This window comes from Equus przewalskii, chromosome 5 (assembly GCF_037783145.1).
Source record: "Equus przewalskii isolate Varuska chromosome 5, EquPr2, whole genome shotgun sequence".
NCBI classification, from domain to species: Eukaryota; Metazoa; Chordata; class Mammalia; order Perissodactyla; family Equidae; genus Equus; species Equus przewalskii.
Genome location: NC_091835.1, coordinates 61,976,958 through 61,996,873, shown reverse-complemented (window position 1 = coordinate 61,996,873; position 19,916 = coordinate 61,976,958). Strand labels below are relative to the sequence as shown.

At 35.9% G+C, this 19,916-nt stretch overlaps 1 protein-coding gene across 18 annotated transcripts in view; it reads left to right on the top strand.

Annotated features, from left to right (window-relative positions):
• YAF2 (YY1 associated factor 2) overlaps window positions 1–19,916 on the top strand; it is a 77,479-nt gene that overhangs the window by 27,109 nt on the left and 30,454 nt on the right. For 4 of the 18 annotated variants that reach the window (XM_070621048.1, XM_070621049.1, XM_070621050.1 and 1 more), the window contains one exon: window positions 5,647–5,744. The exons of the other annotated variants lie outside the window; for them this stretch is intronic. In XM_070621048.1, the coding sequence (XP_070477149.1) occupies window positions 5,677–5,744 (68 nt within the window). In that variant the 5' untranslated portion in view covers window positions 5,647–5,676. The remainder of the gene's footprint in view (window positions 1–5,646; window positions 5,745–19,916) is intronic. 18 annotated transcript variants of the gene reach the window in all.

The window sequence follows — 19,916 nt, the reverse complement described above, 5'->3', positions numbered from 1 at the left end:
GGGTTGTTTTTTTGTTTCAATCCTGTTATCCCTTGCCTTAAAGAAGCTCTCCGGTCCGATGAAGTCCCATTTGTTTATTCTTTCTGTTGTTTCCCTTCTCTGAGAGGACATGGTGTCCGCAAAGATCCTTTTGATACTGATGTCAAAAAGTGCACTGCCTGTATTTTCTTCTAGAAACCTTATGGTTTCAGTTCTTACCTTTAGGTCTTTGATCCATTTTGAGTTTATTTTTTTTTATCTTATTTTTTTCCTTTTTCTCCCCAAAGCCCCCTGGTACATAGTTATATATTCTTCGTTGTGGGTCCTTCTAGTTGTGGCATGTGGGACGCTGTCTCAGCGTGGTTTGATGAGCAGTGCCATGTCTGCGCCCAGGATTCGAACCAATGAAACACTGGGCCGCCTGCAGCGGAGCGCGCACACTTAGCCACTCGGCCATGGGGCCAGCCCCTGAGTTTATTTTTGTGAATGGTGAAAAAGAATGTATACCGCATTTTTTTATCCATTCATCAGTTGATGGATATTTGGATTGTTTTCCACTTTTTTTTTTTAAGATTTTATTTTTCCTTTTTTCTCCCCAAAGCCTCCCGGTACATAGTTGTCTATTTATTAGTTGTAGGTCCTTCTAGTTGTGGCATGTAGGACACCGCCTCAGCATGGCTTGATGAGCGGTGCCGTGTCCTCACCCAGGATCCAAACCAGCGAAACCCTGGGCTGCCGAAGTGGAGCGCGCGAACTTAACCACTTGTCCATGGGGCTGGCCCCTGTTTTCCACTTTTTGCCTATTATGAATAGTATTGCTATCAACATTTGTGTACAAGTTTTCGTGTGGACATCTGCTTTCATTCTTTTGGATATATACCTAGGGGTGGAATTGCTAGATTAAATGGTAACTCTATGTTTAACCTTTTAAGGAGCTGCCAGACTATTTTCCAAAGCAGCTGCACCACCTTCCTTTCCCACCAGTAATGTATGAGGGTTCCAATTTTTCCTCACCTTCACCAACACTTCCACTATCTGTCTCTTTGATTATAGCCATCCTCACTGATGTGAAGTGGTATCAGAAGGAAGTTTTTTTTTTTTAAAGATTGGCACCTGTGCTAACATCTGTTGCCAATCATCTTCTTGTTCTTCTCCCCAAAGCACCCCGGTACATAGTTGTGTATTCTAGTTGTGAGTGCCTCTGTTTGTACTATGTGGGATGCTGCCTCAGCATGGCTTAATGAATGGTGCCATATCCGCGCCTGGGATCCAAACTGGCCAAACCCTGGGTGGCTGAAGTGGAATGCAGGAACTTAACTACTTAGCCAAGGAGCTGGCCCCAGAAGGAAGAGTTTTAATTGTGGTATTTGTAATCAGAATTTCAGACATACATTTGGAGAACAGATAATCCCAATTTTAGACAAACTGATCCAGATATAGAAAAAGAGGGAAAGCTACCCTGGCTGTTTATCAGATAAGTTTAGCCTTGGAACATAAACTGGTAAGAATATACAAGGGAAAATATTATATTCAATCTCATTTATGAACACAGGCATAAAAATTTTAGTTAGGATAAGAATGTAAGGATTGTTCAATATTAGAAGATTGTATCAATGTAGTTTATGAGGTAAGATTTAGGAAAAAAAATCCTGAAAGATTTAGTAAAACTATATGATAAAACTCGATACCCATTAATGTTAAAAAAGTAACCCTCAAACCATGAAGAGAAGTGAACTTTTTTCTTCCAGTAAAGGCAGTCTTTCAAACAGCAAGCATCATGTTTAATGATGAAACCTTAAAAACATTCTCATTAAAGTTAAGAATAAGACAAATATACCTCTACTAGAAGATAAAAAAAAATCCGAAAGGATTGGAAAGGAAAAAAAATGAGATGAGTATATCCTTAGGAAAAAAAAATCAGCAAATTGTATTAATGAGAGAGTTCAGTGTTACTGGATATATGATCAACATTCAAATTGGCAACAGCCAATTAGAAAATAAACAATATCTCCTTTACAACAAACTCTATAAAGTACTCAAAGTTTTATTGAAGGACATAAAATTAGACATGAATAAGAGGCAGGATATATTATATTTATGGGTAAGAAATATAAATATTACTAAAAAATTATTTTTTGTGAATTATATATAGTTTTAGGTAAAAGTCTGAATAGGACTTTTTTGTGTGGAAAATGACCTTCACATACAAAGGAGAGGCAGCAGACTAAGAATTCTGAGAGAAGAAAAAGAACAAAGCTTGCACTGTTGAATATCAAGACTAACTTTTAAATTATGGTATTTAGAATGGAATACTACATAGCAATGAAAAGGAAAAACCTCCTGCTACACACAGTATGGGATGAATCCCCCAGGCTTAATGTTGAGCAAAAGAAGTAAGACACAAAAGATTATACATTGTATGATTTCATTTATAGGACACTCAGAAACAGGTAGAACTAATCTGTGATGATAGAGATCAGAGTAGTGGTTCTCTTGGAAGCATGGTACTGATTGGGAAGAAGTATGAGGGAGCATTCTGGAGCATGTTAATACCTTGGTCTGGATTGGATCACACAGCAGTATACATATTTAAAAATCAAGCTGTACACAATATTTGTACACTTTACTGTATGTAAATTATACCTCAGTTAAATAAAGTAAAAACTTAGAGTATTTAAAGTAGGATAGCCTTAATGCAGGAGAAGACATTAATATAACAGAATACAGAGTTCAGAAATGGATCCATATGTATTTGAGAAGTTGGTAATTGCTAGAGATGGGATTTTCCTTCAGCAGGGAAAGAAAGAGTGGACTGTTGAATTGGTTGTCTATATGGGGGGAATACAGATCTCTGCTTCAAACCATATGCAGAAATTCCAATTGAATTAAATACTAAACATGAAAAACTGTTTTGGAAAATATAGAAGAATATGTGTATTTAGGATATGTAAGGTTGCCTTTAATAAGTTGAGCAAAGAAGAATGAACCATCAAGGATAAAGGATTTGACTGTCTCAAAAAGAAAAATTTGGGCTCAATAAAAGACATCATAAGCCAAAGTAAAAGATAAGTGGCATGACTGAGAGGTAAGTGCGGAGTCTGTGATAGCCAGTGGATTTGTGTCCAGAATATATGAAGATCAAAAGAATAAGACAGATGATACAAATACAAATAAAGTGAACAATGGATATTAAGGCAATTCACAGTAGAGGAAACTGGAAATTGGAAATTGGAATGGTTAATGAGCTGAGAAGATGCTTAGTCTCATTTGCCGGGAAATGCAATTAAGTTTTCACCCATCGATTTTCACCCATTAGATTGCAAAGCTCGGGATCAGTTGAAAATGTGCATGCCCTAATACCTTTTCAAGGTGTTAGTCTAGAGAAACTCGGACATTTGCCCAGGGAGATTTGTACAGGGCTATTCATTTGGAAAAAAGTCTCACCAGTAAGAGGCACAGATAAATAAGACATAAAATGGTTATGTAACAGAGAATTACCTAGCTCTATGTTTAGATTATATCATCAGTGATTTTTCTTTTTAAGAAACAAATGGTATTGTCTATGCCCAGGAATTGTTCTAAGTATTTTATAAACATTAACTACTTTAGTCCTCGTAAGAACTCAGAAACAGGTACTATCATTTTCTCCATTTTACACATAGGAATACTAAAGCATAGAAGGGTAAATAACCTATCCACTCTGATAAGTAGTAAATAGCAGAGCTGGGATTCAAAGCTAGGATTTGAACCTCAGTCACCTGGCTCCAGAGTCCACTATTGTATGGTACCTTTTGATATATATAAATATGGGGAGACCTCATAAATACAAGGAAAAGTTAATTGCAGAATAATGTGTGCAGTGTGATCTCATTTACAGCAAGTTCACGGTAGTAGTTACCTCTGGATGGGGCTCGGAGGTGAGGGGCATCTAGTGAGGGTGGTGAAAGGAAATTAGCTTTATGAAACTGCATGTTTTTCCTGAAAGAATATGTATATTATTTGATAGCTTTTAAACACCTACATTTAATGTATGTATATGCTTATTTTTGCAAAAAGCAGCACTGAAGGATTGACCTTTATTATTTTAGTCTTCATTTATTCATTTTTTAAAATGTGTTTCTCTCTGAAAGTGTAGAAAGTAACCTGGGAAACCGCTTCTCTTTTTTTTGGTTTGTTTTTTTGCTGAGGAAGATTTATCCTGAGCTAACAGCTGCTGCCAGTCTTACTCTTTTTTTGTATGTGAGCTGCTGCCACAGCATGGCCACTGACAGACGAGTGGTGTAGGTCCACAGCCAGGAACCGAACCCAGGCCGCCAAAGCAGAGCGTGCTGAACTTAACCACTTGGCCACTAGGGCTGGCTCCATTTGTTCTTGATATGGGTCTACAGTGGAGGAGGAAGCAGTGGCCCCAGCACAGTGGCTGTAATTTAATCTAGTTCTGAGATAGTGAGCAGCAGATGAGAGCCAAACACTAGGTTAGGTGCTGGGGATGTGGAGTGATTAGGTTTCATCCTCCCTTTTTAAGGAGTTCAGAGTTTTACAGGGAAAGACCTAAGGAAAAAAAATTTTAATTCGGTATGTTATGTGCAGATCTCTTTTTTTCTTCCCTATTTCTCTGTCCCCACCCCTTTCCCTCAAATACAAATAGGAGAAGGGAGAAATGTCTTGATTTGGCATGTCAAACAGGCAATGAAATATCAATGTTGATCCTACTTCCTATTCTTTTACAAAACTACCAGAGAGTGAACTCTGTAATGGTCAGAGATTGTAGCTTGTTCACCATTGTATCTCCAAAACTTAGTATAATGCCTTGTGCTTAGTAGGCTCTTAGATATTTGAATGAATAACTAATACACTTTCACACTTCACTCTTAAATTAACTAGCAGCTGAGCCCAAATTCCCCTTAAGCCATTTGGCATGTCTTCCCCTGGTTCCATTTCTTCCATTGGTTACCAGAGTCTAAGGTAATTTGACTGAGAACTCTACATGAAGCTTTTAATTGTTTTGTGCCAAAGAAGTCTGACTGAAGAATATTTTAATCTATAGGAAATTTTGTATTTCTGAAATCCAATTTTATTTTCCTTGGGCTGAATCCAATATATTTTTTTTTAAGTTTGTAGTCTTCTAGTATTGGGATAGTACAATTGTTTTTCTCAGTTACTGTATGCTCTGTCTTTGAGTCAGTCCTGTCTTGTTAAATGTGTTTATGTTCTGTGTGTTATTTGTGAAATTCTTTATTTCCTAAAACCACATTCTCTTCAAGTTTCCAGATGGACCCATGGACTATTTCCAGATGGTATTAGTGAATATATGAAAATTCCAGTGTCTTTTAAAATCTCTCGTAATATCTTATAAAATTTAGTTACTGTTGTTTCCTTTCCACCCTGGTGAGGGAGGTGTGTTTTCCTTGGTAGCAAATTCGGAGTCAGTGTTAGGTGAGATCTTTCCCAAAAGGGTGAATTTGAATATCTAAAAATTGTTGAGAATGGGCAAACTTCATAGTGCAAGATGTTTATCTTTGTAAGTTTAACACTTGAATTGTAATTGAGAAAATTCTAAAACAAAGCATATTATTATGCTGGATGGATTTAGTTAAGCTATTGGTCAAATCCTGTTCCATGTGTAATGTAGTGCTTCTTTCTTACTATGTAACCCTTTTGCCAAAGATAACACGAGGAGAGCCTGGTTACCATTTGATGGAACAATCCTGCTGGCTCAAGCCGCTGTCCAGAAATTTGATTCAGTCTCTTTCCTGGACAGTCTGGTAAGCTATCATTGTTCTTCACATTAAAATCATGTTACTTAGGGTGTACCCAAGAGGAATTTAATACTAAAGGAACAAACAATATTAGATTCAATGAAAATGTTAAAATAGTCATATTAACTTAAGGCTTCACATTAAGCATGACTAGTTTATAACAGCACTGTCTAGTAGAAATACAATACAGGCCACAAATGGGAGCCATGTATGTAATGTTAAAATTTCTTGTGGCCAAATTAATAAAGTAAAATGTAGCAGGTGAAATTACTTTTAATACTATATTTAACCTAATATATCTAAAATATTACCGTTTCAATTATTAGTGAGCTGTTTTACAATCTTTTTCATACCGAGTCTTCGAAATATAAGGTGCATTTTATATTTTCAGCACATCTCAGTTTGGACTAGCACATTTCAAGTGCTCATTACCTGCATGTGGCTTCTGTATTGTACAGTGCAGACTTAGGGCATCTGAAAGAACATTTAGTTTTATATAATTCTCCTTCTGTTCCTACTTCTCATTAAAGGTGCTTTGAGTATCTTTTTTTCTTTTATTGCTTCACCTGTTCATGGGTGCTCAGCTTTGCTATTGATTATTGGTAACTGGAAACTCTACTGTCTGTTCCTAAATTTGACAGAGCATTTAGGTCTTTCAGTGGTGTTCCCTGATCCCTAGTTCTACTTAACTTCTTTAGATAAAGTGTAAAGTTTCCTTTCTGTAAGCTTTAAGTTAGAATATAGGCTCCTGCTTTATGAGACTCTCAGACTCAGTCCTTTTACACGGGCTGTTGTAGGTAGGATTACTATACACTAATGTCATTATCATCTACCTCACCCAGCAGTGTAACAAACCTCTCTTTTCTTGGTTTAAAGTCATTGCTCTGAACCAAAAGGAATCCTTATATGATGACTTCCTTTTTATAAGATGAAGCCCAACATCTTACTTTATGGGGATGGGGTGTCCGTTCTCTAACATACTAATTGCTTAGAAATTTTCAAATCAAGACTCATTTTCTCTCTATTTCTTCCCTAGTAGAAGTTTGAGAATGAACATATTGCAAAACGTATTGCAAAAGAAAGCCATATCTAGGGTACAATACACGTGACTTGACATTTTGATAGCCCTTTGGTTTCACCTTTCCTAGATGAGGGACATTTAAGAAGATTATTTTCAGTAAATGAATTTATAATCTCTAATACCAGTTATCCATGTGACACAATACCAGCAGAAGAATGTTCTATAGTTTATTTTAAATAGTGCCACACTTTGCTTTTGTAATATGAGATTACTTGGACTCTCAATATATAAATGCTCAGATTCTGGGGTTTCCTGGGCTACTTGTTTTCTTGTCTTAATTATTACTTGACTTTAATACCTGTTCTGAGTTTCCAGTCTTTCTCAACCTACCTCTTTGTTACTCCATCTCCCTTCTAGCAGAATCTCAATCTCGTGGTATTTCCTTCCCAGTCTTCCTTTCCAAGCATACTCATTATTGTTGGTGGGTGTTGCCCAGCACCGTTAGTGGAGCATTTGACTGTTACTTATGCCTGATGTTAAGGTAGCAGTTTTAGCAGCAGTAGACAGCTATAGGGTAGGGTATGGAATTAGCACTGGAGGTCTTAGCCTGGTGTTGAAGTGAAGCAAAGAATATTCTTCTCTTTCTTCCATCTACCGTGATCATTCATCTTATTTAATGTCATTGCCCCTACCCAGGTGAAAGCTGATAGTTGCTAATTATGGTCATTGGTGTGTTGGCCAAATTTCTGAGATAGAAGCAGTTATGTAGCCAAAGAAGGAACACTAGGCAGCATGTGGTAGGAGCTGACTGTGAACAAAGCTAAAAACTAGCGCAAGGCTAGGGTTGGAGCAAAGGAGCACTGGATTATTTTTCTTTCTTGTATTTCTCTTCTCCAGTTGTCCTATCTACTGCCAGACACTCAGTTTCAAAAAATTCCAGTTTTATCTTCATCTCTAAATATTTACTGAAACCAACGAAGTGTTAGGTACTTTCTCAGCAGTGAACAAGACAGACACTGTGCCTTCTCAAGTGTTGGTTACTTGTCATTCTTCTTTAAATGTTAATTCTCTCTCCGCTGCCTTCAGGTCCAAGTCAGCAGCCTCAGCATAGTCTTCAAGGTTCCGCACTAGAGGCTGGGCACTGACTGGTGGTACTGGTTAGACTCTTAGTTTTGTTTTGTTTGGTCCCCTCAATGTTGGTCTGCATCTTGTTTCAAAGAATTTGAATTGCCATTATTAAAAATGCAGGAGATTTCTCATGAAATTTCAAGTTTCCAGCTTCTCTTTAAAAATTGGAGGATCTAGCAACACTCAGCCACATCATTCAGTGGAACGATGCACCATTTAGGGGGGACTTGCTCTCCACAGTTCTCCTCACTCTCGGTGGTCTCCTGAGTTTTTCTTATACCTAATCCTCTTTACTCGTTTTGTTGTTTATCTAGTCTCTGTAGATAATTGAGCTGCGTCCCCTGTTCTAGATCATCTGGTCCCTCACTACTGTAAACTTTCTTTTCTTTGATATGAACCTTTTTGTACGGCCAACATTCTTAAGTAAAGTCTGCGCTCTTTAACCTGGTTCACAAACCCTTTCATGGTTTGATTCCTGTTTATTTTTTCAGCCTTAGCTCTTGCCATTCACCCCAGTCATGTTATGCTCTAGCTGTATCCACCATCCACCTACAGTGTTCTGCTCTGTTGTTTCTATACTTTGCACACACTCTAATCTCTGGATGATGTTTTGCTTTTCCTCCCATTGTCTGTCCCTACCACTTCCCACTCTGCATCCCAGCTTTGGTTAATCCTTGTTAATTTCATGTCTTAGTTTTAGATGTCACATCCTTCAGAAAGCCTTCCCTGTTCCCATAGGATCTGCCTAGGTACTCGTCCTATGTACTTCCATAACCACCTGAATTTAAGCCAGTCTTAACCCTTACTACAACTGCTTTTGATAGGCTGCTCCCTGTAACATTCTATAGACTATTTAAGGATGTCTTCTTCACCTTTGATTCCCAGAGCCTGTCATAAAACAGGTGTGTAGTAAATAGTTCTTCAATGGATTACCTCTTTCTCTAAGCTGTTAATTATTCCTAATATAGAGTCTTTGCTTAATGTGTGTTCTAGTGTATGGAATATTCTTTTCACTCTTCCAACTCTTGTTCATCCTCTAAGCTTCAACTTGGGGGCTATCCTAAAATTTTTTTGAGGGGTGGGCTTATTTCAGTCTCTACTTACCTTTCACTTCTTTAAATTCTGGTACTACTTCTCAGAAACCTTTCATTTTAGCACTTGACATGGTTTCATGTATGTTACTTTAAATTGAAGTTATATTTAATACCATAATTTCATTCTTAAGGTGTTATTTGCCAGTAACCTATGCTTTACTTATAGTATATTGCTAACTAAAATAATTTAACTACCGATTATATTCATTCGTGGGTCAGACCTCTACTCCTTTCCTGGGTATTCTCCCTCGTTTATTGAGAACTATGACATCTAGCCAGAAGTTTTTATCTCTACCTAAATTTCTTCCTCTGTTTTAGACTTTTCCCATAATAACACTTAGTGCATATATTTTCACTGTATATTTTTCTGTTTGTCACACTAAACTGTAAACTAAGGGTTGAAACCATGTGTGTCTTGTTATAACCATGTGTGTCTTGTTATACCTAATGTTGGTATACTATTTTAACTATTATTGGAATTTAGAAGATATTGATATTCACTATATGCATGTTTAAGATGTGACTGTCAAACAGTGAGTGTTCTCAGTAAATTAGGCATGAACATCTCCCATTTCTTTACATGTGAATTATTAGGCAATTATTTAGGCAACTCCACTTGTATGTCTTGTAGATATCTCAGACTGAACATGTGCAAAATTGAACTTACTTTTCTTTTTGCAAATTTTTCCTCCTCTCTTGATGACACACACTCTCTCCTCCCTTTCTCTCATCCTCTACTTCCTATTCATCTACAAATCCTATACGCTCTACCTTCAAAATATGTTTAGAATTCCACCACTTCTTTTACTTCTACTGTTGCCCTCCTAATATAAGCCACCACCATCTCCTGTCTGCCTGTTACGTAAGTTCCAGTTGGTTTCCCTGCTTATACGTTACTTCCCTACCACCTGTTCTCTAAATAGCGGCTTTTTTTTTTAAAGTTCTGAAGCTCATTTTTATCTGGCCCTCACAAACCCCTTTGTAGAGTGACTATTATTATTGTAATTATTTTACCAAGAAAAGAGAGTCCAGAAAGGTTAAATGAATTATATAAGAACAGAAGCCATTCAGTAGTAGTGCCAGAATTTAATTATAGATCTTCATATCTCAGTGTCCACAAATCCTAATGTGATTGACATGGGAACCCATACAAAGGACATTACCTTAAAATTTTCCCCAGACTGTTTTGTAAAGTGATATGTCATTCATACCTTTTATAGTCACTCTTTTATGGCATCAGTGTTTTTTTTAATAGACTATTTTTTAGAGCAGTTTCATGTTCATATCAAAATTGAGCAAAAGGTAGAGACATTTCCCAAATAACTCCTGCCCTTGCACTTGCATGGCCTCCCCCATTATCAATATCTCCACCAAAGTGGTACGTTGAAGCTATATTGACATGTCATTATCCCCCGAAGTCCATAGTTTACATTAGGGTTCACATTTGGTGTCATACATTCTGTGGGTTCAGACAAATACATAATGACATGTATCCATCATTATAGTATCATACAGAATGTTTCACTGCCTTAAAAATCTTTGGCATTATACCTATTCATCCCTCCTCCCCCCTCAGGCCCTGGCAACCACTGATCTGTTTACTGTGTCTATGGTTTTGCTTTTTCCAGAGTGTCGTATACTTGAAATCATGCAGTATATATAGCCTTTTCAGACTGGCTTCTTTCACTTAGTAATATGCGTTTTAGGTTCCTCCATGTCTTTTGATGACTTGATAGCTCATTTCTTTTTTTTTTTCCTTAAAGATTGGCACCTGAGCTACCAACTGTTGCCAATCTTCTTTTTTTCTTTTCCCCCCTGCTTTTTCTCCCCCAGTCCTCTCAGTACATAGTTATATATTTTTAGTTGTGGGTCCTTCTAGTTGTGGCATATGGGACACTGCTTCAACGTGGCCTCATGAGTGGTGCCATGTCTGTGCCCAGGATCCAAATCGGTGAAACCCTGGGCTGCCGAAGGCGGAGCGCGTGAACTTAACCACTCAGCCACCGGGCCGGCCCCCAGCTCATTTCTTTTAAGTGCTGAATAATATTCCAGTGTCTGGATGTACCACAATTTATCCATCTATCCAGTATCACCTTTTGGGGGACATCTTGGTTACTTCCAAGTTTTGGCAATTATGAATAAAGCTGCTATAACCATCTGCATGCAACATTTTGTGTAGACACAAGTTTTCATCTCCTTTGGGTACACACCAAGGCATGTGATTGCTGGATCATATGGTAAGAGTATGTTTAGTTTTTTAAGAAGCTGCCAAACTGTCTTCCAAAGTGGCTGTACCATTTTTTATTCCCGCCAACAATGAATGAGAGCTCCTGTTGCTCCACATCTGCACCAGTGTTGGTGTTGTCAGTGTTCTGGGTTTTGACCATTCTAGTAGGGCAGCAGGGTAACTTAACTTTAGTCAGATGATGTTAGTCTCCTGCTCAGGACCTTCGCATTCTACTTAGTTTCTCGTCCCACTTAAAATAATTAGATTCTAAATTTTTTCCATTGTATGAAAGGAAGGCCTTACATGATCTGATTCTCAGCTACTTCTTCAAGCTAATTTTGTCATTTTCTCTCTCACTCATTAGAGTTCAGACATTTTGGTCACTTTAGTGTTCCTTGAATATGCCAACTTCACATTTTAGGGACTTTGCAGTTAGTTTTGCCCTTCCTGGAATGTGCCATGTATACCTGCATGGCTTACTCCTTCACTTCATTCAGGACTCTGCTTAAGTGTGACCTCATCAGAGGTGCTTCCCTGATTTCCCTGTAGAAAAATAGCACTTGTGTGTAACTCTCTCTTCTCATACCCTGCTTTATTTTTCCCCTCCTACTCCCTAATAATATTTCATTCAGATGAGATATATATATATATATATATATATATATATATATATGCCTATCTTTACTGTATCTTTACTAGGATGCATGTATGCTTCATGAGGGAATACTTCTGTATACCTGCAGAATAAGACCTGGTACAAAGATGGTGTTTAGTAAATGTCTGTTGAGTGAATGAATGACTATATTACACCAAAAAATGTTTTAATGTTACTGATTTAGAATATTATGGTAGTACATAATCAGATTCTTAAGGAAGGCTTAGTTTTATTTTAACTTACAACTTGTAAGCTTTATGAGGCTAGAAGCTTTTTTCCTTTTTACTATATTCCCATGCCTAGAATGTTACCTGACAGTAATATACGTTTAATAAACATTTATTGAATGAATGAGTTTATGTAAAGGGACAGGGATGTCTTTATTGTAAAAACAACTAAATTATACTACATGTAAAAGTAACCTAGACTAGAACTAAAAGTAGACTATATAAATCCAAAATTGGGGGAAGGAGAGGTGGAAGAGTGATAGTACTCTTGATTAAAATCTTTGGATTCGTTCACTTCCATCCATTTCCACCATTAGTCAAGTGTGCGCCAAGCCACCATTGTGTCTTGTCTAGGCTCCTCTAATAGTGTACCTACCACTTGCTCTCTTCAATTCCATATGTGTCATGCTTCAGTTCATTCTCCACACAACAGTTTTTAAATGGAAATATAGTTCAAGTTGCTTCTCTTCTGAAAAGTATTTCAGAATATATATTGTACCCAGAATAAAACCCAGTTCTTTAACTTGGCGCATTTTGTAGACCTGATCTGACCTGCCTACTTCTTGATCCCTTGCAGTCCTTACCCTCAATCAATTTCTCCAGCCGTACTGAATTGCTTTCAGTTCCTATAATGCACCAAGTTCTTTGCCGCCCTTGTACACTCAGTGGTTACTTTCTGTCTGAGATCATCTTTCTCCTCCTGTTTCATTCGGGGAACTCCTTTGTATTATTTAAATCTGAGCATGTCAGATCTTGTGGTAAATCTTCCTTGAAAGCCTTATCTACAGCGACTCCTATGAGAATTGCTTATGATGTTGGGATGAGGGGGGGAAAACAAAACCGCAGTTTGTAATTATATATATGTAGCTAACTTTTTGTTTACCATTGTATTCCTAACACCAAGCATGGTGCTTGGCACGTAGTAGGCTCAGTAGACATTTGTTTCATATGTGAAATAACCGTACAGCAAAAGATGGAAAACAAAAGAATGAGCATCAAAGGGAAAAAAACCCAAACCCCAGAAAATGTTAAAACAAGACCAGATGTGCTTGTTAAAACAATAAATGCCCATGACACAAGCTCAGCTTTTTAGTAAAACGCGAATTAGATGAAATACAAAACCCAACTATACACCTGATGTTAGAAACACATCTAGAACAAAATTATTAATGGAGCTGGAAGTAAATGGATAGTCGAAACAACCTACCAGGCAAATACAGACAAAGATTGTTCAGTGGATTGGTTTTACTACTAGACAGAGTTGAATTAAATGCAATAAACATTGGGTGAGAAAAAAGAGAGGCACTTTGTAATGATCAAGGATATAGTTACTAATATAAAGAGAGCACATCTTCATTTTTTCAAGATGAAGCATTGAAGTATTTAAAGTGAAAACTATAAATTCAAGGAGGAAGAAAAAGAAAGATAGCAGTAATGGGAGACTTTAAAACATCTTTCAGTCCTTGCTACATCAAAGAGAAAAAATAAGATATGGAGAATCTGAATCATATAATCAATAAGGCTGATATAATAAATATACTCTGTTATTGTAAAAAGAAGGAACACCTTTTCAATTCCTCATGGAACATTTTCTAAAATAAGTACTGGAAAGAAAACTTAAAAATAAGTAAAAATATTATCAACCACATAATTACGATGAAATTTTAAGTTAATAACAAAAGCAAGAACCAGAAACCAAACCACAAAAGCTTCCCAAACCTCAAAACAAAAACATCCCTCACTTGAATTTAAGAATGTAAAATATTCTCCTAAAAAAAGTCGTGGTTCAAAGGTCTGAAGAAACTGCAAACTGCTGGCAGTTGTCTGTCTAGAAAATAATTACAATAAAAATGAAATACATACATAACATGGGAGCACAGGTAAAATTATTTCTGAAAATATTATTACTAAAAAAATAAAAATAAATAAGTTAAGATTTAACTAAATAATTTAATATAAGCAAAAAATAAACCTAAGGAAAGCTGGAAAAAGTAATTAATAAAGATAAAGATAGCAAGTGATAAATTATAAAACAAAAAAGGTAGCTAAGATAAATAAAACCAAAAGCTGGTTCCTGATTAAAACAAAAATAAATAAGACTAGCTGAGAACCTTTTTTGGTAACAAGGAGAAAGTACAAAAATAAAAATTTGGATTAAGAAAAAGAAAGTAACCATAGATACAAATAATATTGTTAACATAATTATAAAAGAATGGTTGGCACAATGAATAAATTAGAAAATACTGGAAAAATACATTATTTTCTGGGAAAATATAGACCATCAAAATTGATCCAACAAGAGACTGCAAACCTAAAACTACAAGGCCCAGATGGTTTTACAAGTGGCTTCTTTCAAATCTTCGTGGGACAGATAATTTCACTGATATTTAAACTGACCTAGAGGAAATAGAAAGAATGAGGCTTCTTATTATTTTTATAAAACAGTAAGAGAACCTACCAGAACCTAAATTTGCTGTGAAGATTAAACAGGTTAATACAAATATAATTCTTAGAACAATGCCTGACACATAGAAAGCACTCAATAAATGTTAGTGCCAGAAAGGCAGAGTAATAGAGCAGGCATAATACTGGTAACAACATCTGATAGAAATAGTGTAATAAAATAAAATTACACATCAGTTTTATCTACGAATATTGATGCAGGAATCCAATAGTACATTCAAAATATAATATACCATGACTAAGTAGAATTTATTCCAGGACAGCAAATATGTATTGGAATGCTCTTAATATAATTCAACATAGTAGATAAAGGATGAAAAGCTATATGATCACCTCAATAGATCTTGAAATGCAGTTGATAAAATCAGACATTCATTCCTGAAAACAGTCTTTAGTAAAACCTTAATGTAATTAAAATACGCAACTTAAAACCATGGTCAGGAAAGTGCTTCATGGAGATATATTTGAAATTAAGTGAAATTTCTTAGAAACAAGGCAAGGAAATTCTCTTATCACTATTATTTAACTTTGTTCTAGATGTCTAAAAGTTATAGAAATTAGAGAAGCGTGATATAAAAGTAATCCCCAAACCCTTTGGATAACATCCAGTGCTTTGTTCTGGGCGTTTAGTTTGTGTTTGAGAGCTGTCTGTGTTGTTGAATTATCAGCCATTTTCCAGTAACTTCCACCCAATACAGTCTTACAGTGTTTTTGGTTAGTTTATTTTAATAGTTTTCATGTTAAAAAAAAACTCTCATAGAATTTAATTTGGAACGCCAATTACTAAAGCAGAAAGCAGAGCTGCTTTGCATGCAGAGGGGTTGAGAAGCTCTGTAGGCGCCTCTTCCTCATCCACCCCTCCTCCACTACGTCCTGGGAGTAATGTATGCTGCTTTAAGATTACAACTCTATTCTATTTTATGCAGTTTTCTATGTCACAGTCTTTAACAGTGATTTAAAAGAATTATTTTGAGGCCAGCCCAGTGATGTAGCAGTTAAGTTTGCATGTTCCGCTTTGGCAGCCCCGGGTTTGCCGGTTCAGGTTCTGGGTGCAGATGTAGCACTCCTCATCAAGCCATGCTGTGGCAGGTGTCCCACGTATAAAATAGAGGAAGATGAGTATGGATGTTAGCTCAGGACCAATCTTCCTCAGCAAAAAGAAGAGGATTGGTGGTGAATGTTAGCTCAGGGCTAATCTTCCTCAAAAAAAAATAACTATTTTATAAAATATGATCACCAATTTGATTGGATCTTATTCTTGGCAACTGTTGATTCTTCTTTGGTTATGGTAGATATTAAATTAGAGGTAGATTGGAATTTGGAGTTGTGAATGGGATGACTAAGGTTGCCAAAAGCAGATATATCGAAAAATCGTAACTGACAGCAAGACAGGAGACAAAAGGGTCAACAATTGGGATGACACAACATGTTGTTGAAGTTCTAATAGGTGGTTCTGAGTCAACAAGACAACCCAGCATTGTGACATATAGAAAGTATGGGCTTTAGAAAGATACACTGCATGATCTCACTTATATGTGGAATCTTAAAAAGTTGAACTCATAGAAGTAGAGTAGAATGGTGATTGCCGGGGGCTGGGGAGTGGGAGAAATGGGGAAATATTGGTCAAAGGGTAGAAAGTTGCACAGAGGCAGGATGAATAAGTTCTGGGGATCTAAGGTACAGCATGGTGACCGTAGTTAATAATATTGTATTATGTACTTGAAATTTGCTAAAAGAGAAGATCTTTAGTGTTCTCACCATAATAAAGGGCGATGTGAAGTGATGGATATGTTAATTAGCTTGATTGTGGGAACCATTTCACAATATGTGCATGTACCAAAACATCACGTTGCACACCTTAATTATATACAGTTTTTGCTAATTGTACCTTAATAAAGCTGGGAAAAAAATAAAGCATGGACTTTAGAATCAGGCAGACCTGGAGTGAATATGACTTGGAATGTGATTATGGTAGGTTTCTTAAACATTTTGAGCCTTGGTTTCCTCATCATGTAGAAAGGAATTTGACGTTAAACGAGTTAGTGAGTATAAAGAGCTTGATATGATCTTTGGCACACATAAGACACCCTTAAAAAATTAATAGCTTTTATATGTTATACTATTTACTAAGGCAGTGAAGCATGTAACAATTATTTTAGGAACAAAATGAAAAGATTTGGTTTTTTAAAATGTATAATTTAGTCAGCTGGAAAATCAATTTTATCTAAATGCTTCATCCTCAGTTACTTACAACTAAAGTCTTGCTACATTTAATTTTTTAATTGAAGTATAATTAACGTACAATAAAATGCACAAGTTTTATGTGTTCAGTTTGACTCCATTTAACTGAATGTTAATGTGATGGCGTCTTTCATTTGCACTGAACTACTTAATGGTGAGTTGCTAAATATAGTTGATAACTGTGATACCTTAGTAAATTCTCTAAGAAAGCTCTTTTATAGCAAGTTAATGCTATTTCAAAAAACTGAGTTGATTTATAGTCATTGTTGGTCTATATTAACTCAGTGGCAGTGTTTTTTAGTAAACTTATTTGTGGCCTTGTCTAACAAAAATTTCTGCACATAGCTTCCATTTATTAGTATATAATGTGTTAACTGGTGTAATCATGTGTAGGATTATAAAGTTTGTTTTCTCAAGTTTCTTCTTTATTTATCTCATTTCGGGAGCCTAACATACTTGTGTTTGTCTTTATACTTCCCTTCTATCAAAAAGCAAAGATCTGAAGTAGTCATTTATGCCCGTTGGTTGGTTAACTCATTCCTTGTATGTTTTGTAAATTTGTCAGTTCACCACTACATGTGTGTTTTAGCTCTGTGTGCTAAACTAAATTTTGGCTAGCAGATGGAGAACTATGGGATGGGAGGGAAGATCAGAACTATTTCCTTAGCTGATCTGGAAAGTAAATCTAAAATCTCTTAGTATCATTAGGGATAGAGGATCCTGCAGTGGTTGCTTACTGTCTTTGGGAAGAGAAGCTGGGGGTTCACTTGGTGTTTGGCTAAGAAATGCTGAGAGTAGAGGGACATTTGTCTTTCCTAGTTTAGGACTCTTCTGTCCAACCAAAATTCTTTCCCTGTCCTTTTCGTCCCCTCTTTTACTTTAGGTAAGCTTTTAAAAAAAATTTTATTGAGGTCATAACAGTTTATATAACATTGTGAAATTTTGGTTGTATGTTATTATTTGTCAGTCAGCATATAAATGTGCCCCTTCAACCCCTGTGCCCACACCCTAACCCCCTTCTCCTCTGGTAACCACTAAACTGTTCTCTTTGTCTGTGTGTTAGTTTATCTTCCACATATGAGTGAAATCTTACAGTGTTTGTCTTCCTCTGTCTGGTAGGTAAGCCTCTTTTTTGTCACTTGTTTCTTTATATTTCATGTTATTGTTAAACTTTAACTTCCCCTTTTCAGTTATCTTGGAATATATTTTCATGACCCATTCATTCTAAATTAATTTAATTCACTTCTTTACAACCCAAGTTGGTCACTTACAGTCTTGTAGTATAATTTAACTGATCAGAACTAAATCTGTCTAGCAAACATGTTTATTTTCATTCACAATATTGTTTTTATTCTAAGAAACATGATATTCTGCCATAAAGTTCATATGCAGCCATTGATCCAAATTTTGGAGAACTTTAGGAAGGCTGAATTAAATCTTCTTTTAGCCGATAGATGTTAGTAACTATTTGTTGATTTCCTATGACTAACTGAAAAATTAATATGTAGTGTAATCAAAAGGAAATAGGCTAGCAGTGATTGGTATTATTAGGCTCAGTTTTTTAAATCTTTCTCATTATAGGATAACGGTCTTTAAACAAACATTCTGTAAATTAGAATGGATCTCTGTGATTATAGGCATCTTGAATTAAGTAGAAAAATAAAAATCTAAAAAAATGATAAAAGTAAATTGAATAGCCTTGTAGAATATATTAAAACAGGCAATTTTAATCAAGATTTTGTTTAACACTTTCAAAATTAATTGTAGCAGCTTTTATTATCTAGAAATAAATATCTAGAAATAGCTATCGTGATCTATACTTTATTGAACCTGTTTGTCTTGAATTGGTTATTTTTATATGAATTATCAACAAAATATGCTAGGGTGATTTTCTTACTGTGAGTTTATCTTCTCTATCTGTAGCATATACCATCAATTGCTACTTATGAAATTTCATCTAATGTTAATATTAACCTAAGAAACAATCAGGAATGAAAATTTCTAAGGATTTTATATCTGCTGTAAATGTTATACATTATAATTTTTGTAATATATATTATCATATTTAAACATCAGATTATATAAATATAGTATGTATATATGTAGTATGTATAATATGTATACTATGTATATATGTAGTATACATACTGCATGTATAGTATGTATATATGTGTGTACATGTATACACACGTATACACACTCACATATACACATACCCAAGGCCAAATAGCAAACTTTAAGTACATTTTTGCTATTTTGGCATCATCATGCTCTAAGGCTCCCAGCCTTAAACCTTGAATTCAGTGTTTACTGCTCCCGTCTGTCTTACCACCCCCAAATCCAGTTAGACGTCGAAGTAGTTTTCTTTACGTACATTTTCTCTCATAGCCCATCTAACGCCTAAAGCCCTACTTTAGACCCTTATCTCCTCTCTTTCAACTATTCTGATAACTTCTTAATGGTTTTCCTTGCTTCCAGTCTGTCCCTGATGCCCTTGCATTGTCAGCAGTGAAGATTTAAAACTTTATTATATAATGTATCAAACATATGCAAAAGTACAGAGAATAGCACTAAAAAATCCCCATATGGGTTGGACTTATGATAGATAGCTCCATATTTCTTCAGAATGAAATCTAGACTCCAGACTATTTAATATATCAATCAGGACTCTCCGTAGCCTCGTTCCAACTTCACTTTCTGCCTCTGTCTCTTATTATAATCTCAATATTCCAGCTGTACTGGATTACTCATTATGGGTTTTCTGAAAATGCTTTGGAAATGCATGCATCTTTTTGACATTGTGACTGCTCATAGTGCTCCCTTTGCCTTAATTGCACTTCATTGCAACCCCATCTGTTGAAATTGTATGTATAACTTAAGGCTTCTTTAAGGACTAGCTCTTCGGGCTCATTTATTTTCCACTCTGACTTTCCCAGTTGTAGGTGTGCTCTTCTGGTATTTCCTACCTCTCATATTTATTCAACAAATATTTGTTGAGACTATACTATGTTCTAGGCCATTATTAGATTCTTCATGTCTGTTTCTCCTAAATTGATGCTCCATGTTCGGAACCATGTTGTCTTCATCTTTTAGTCCCCTCTTACATTTAGTACAGTGCCTTG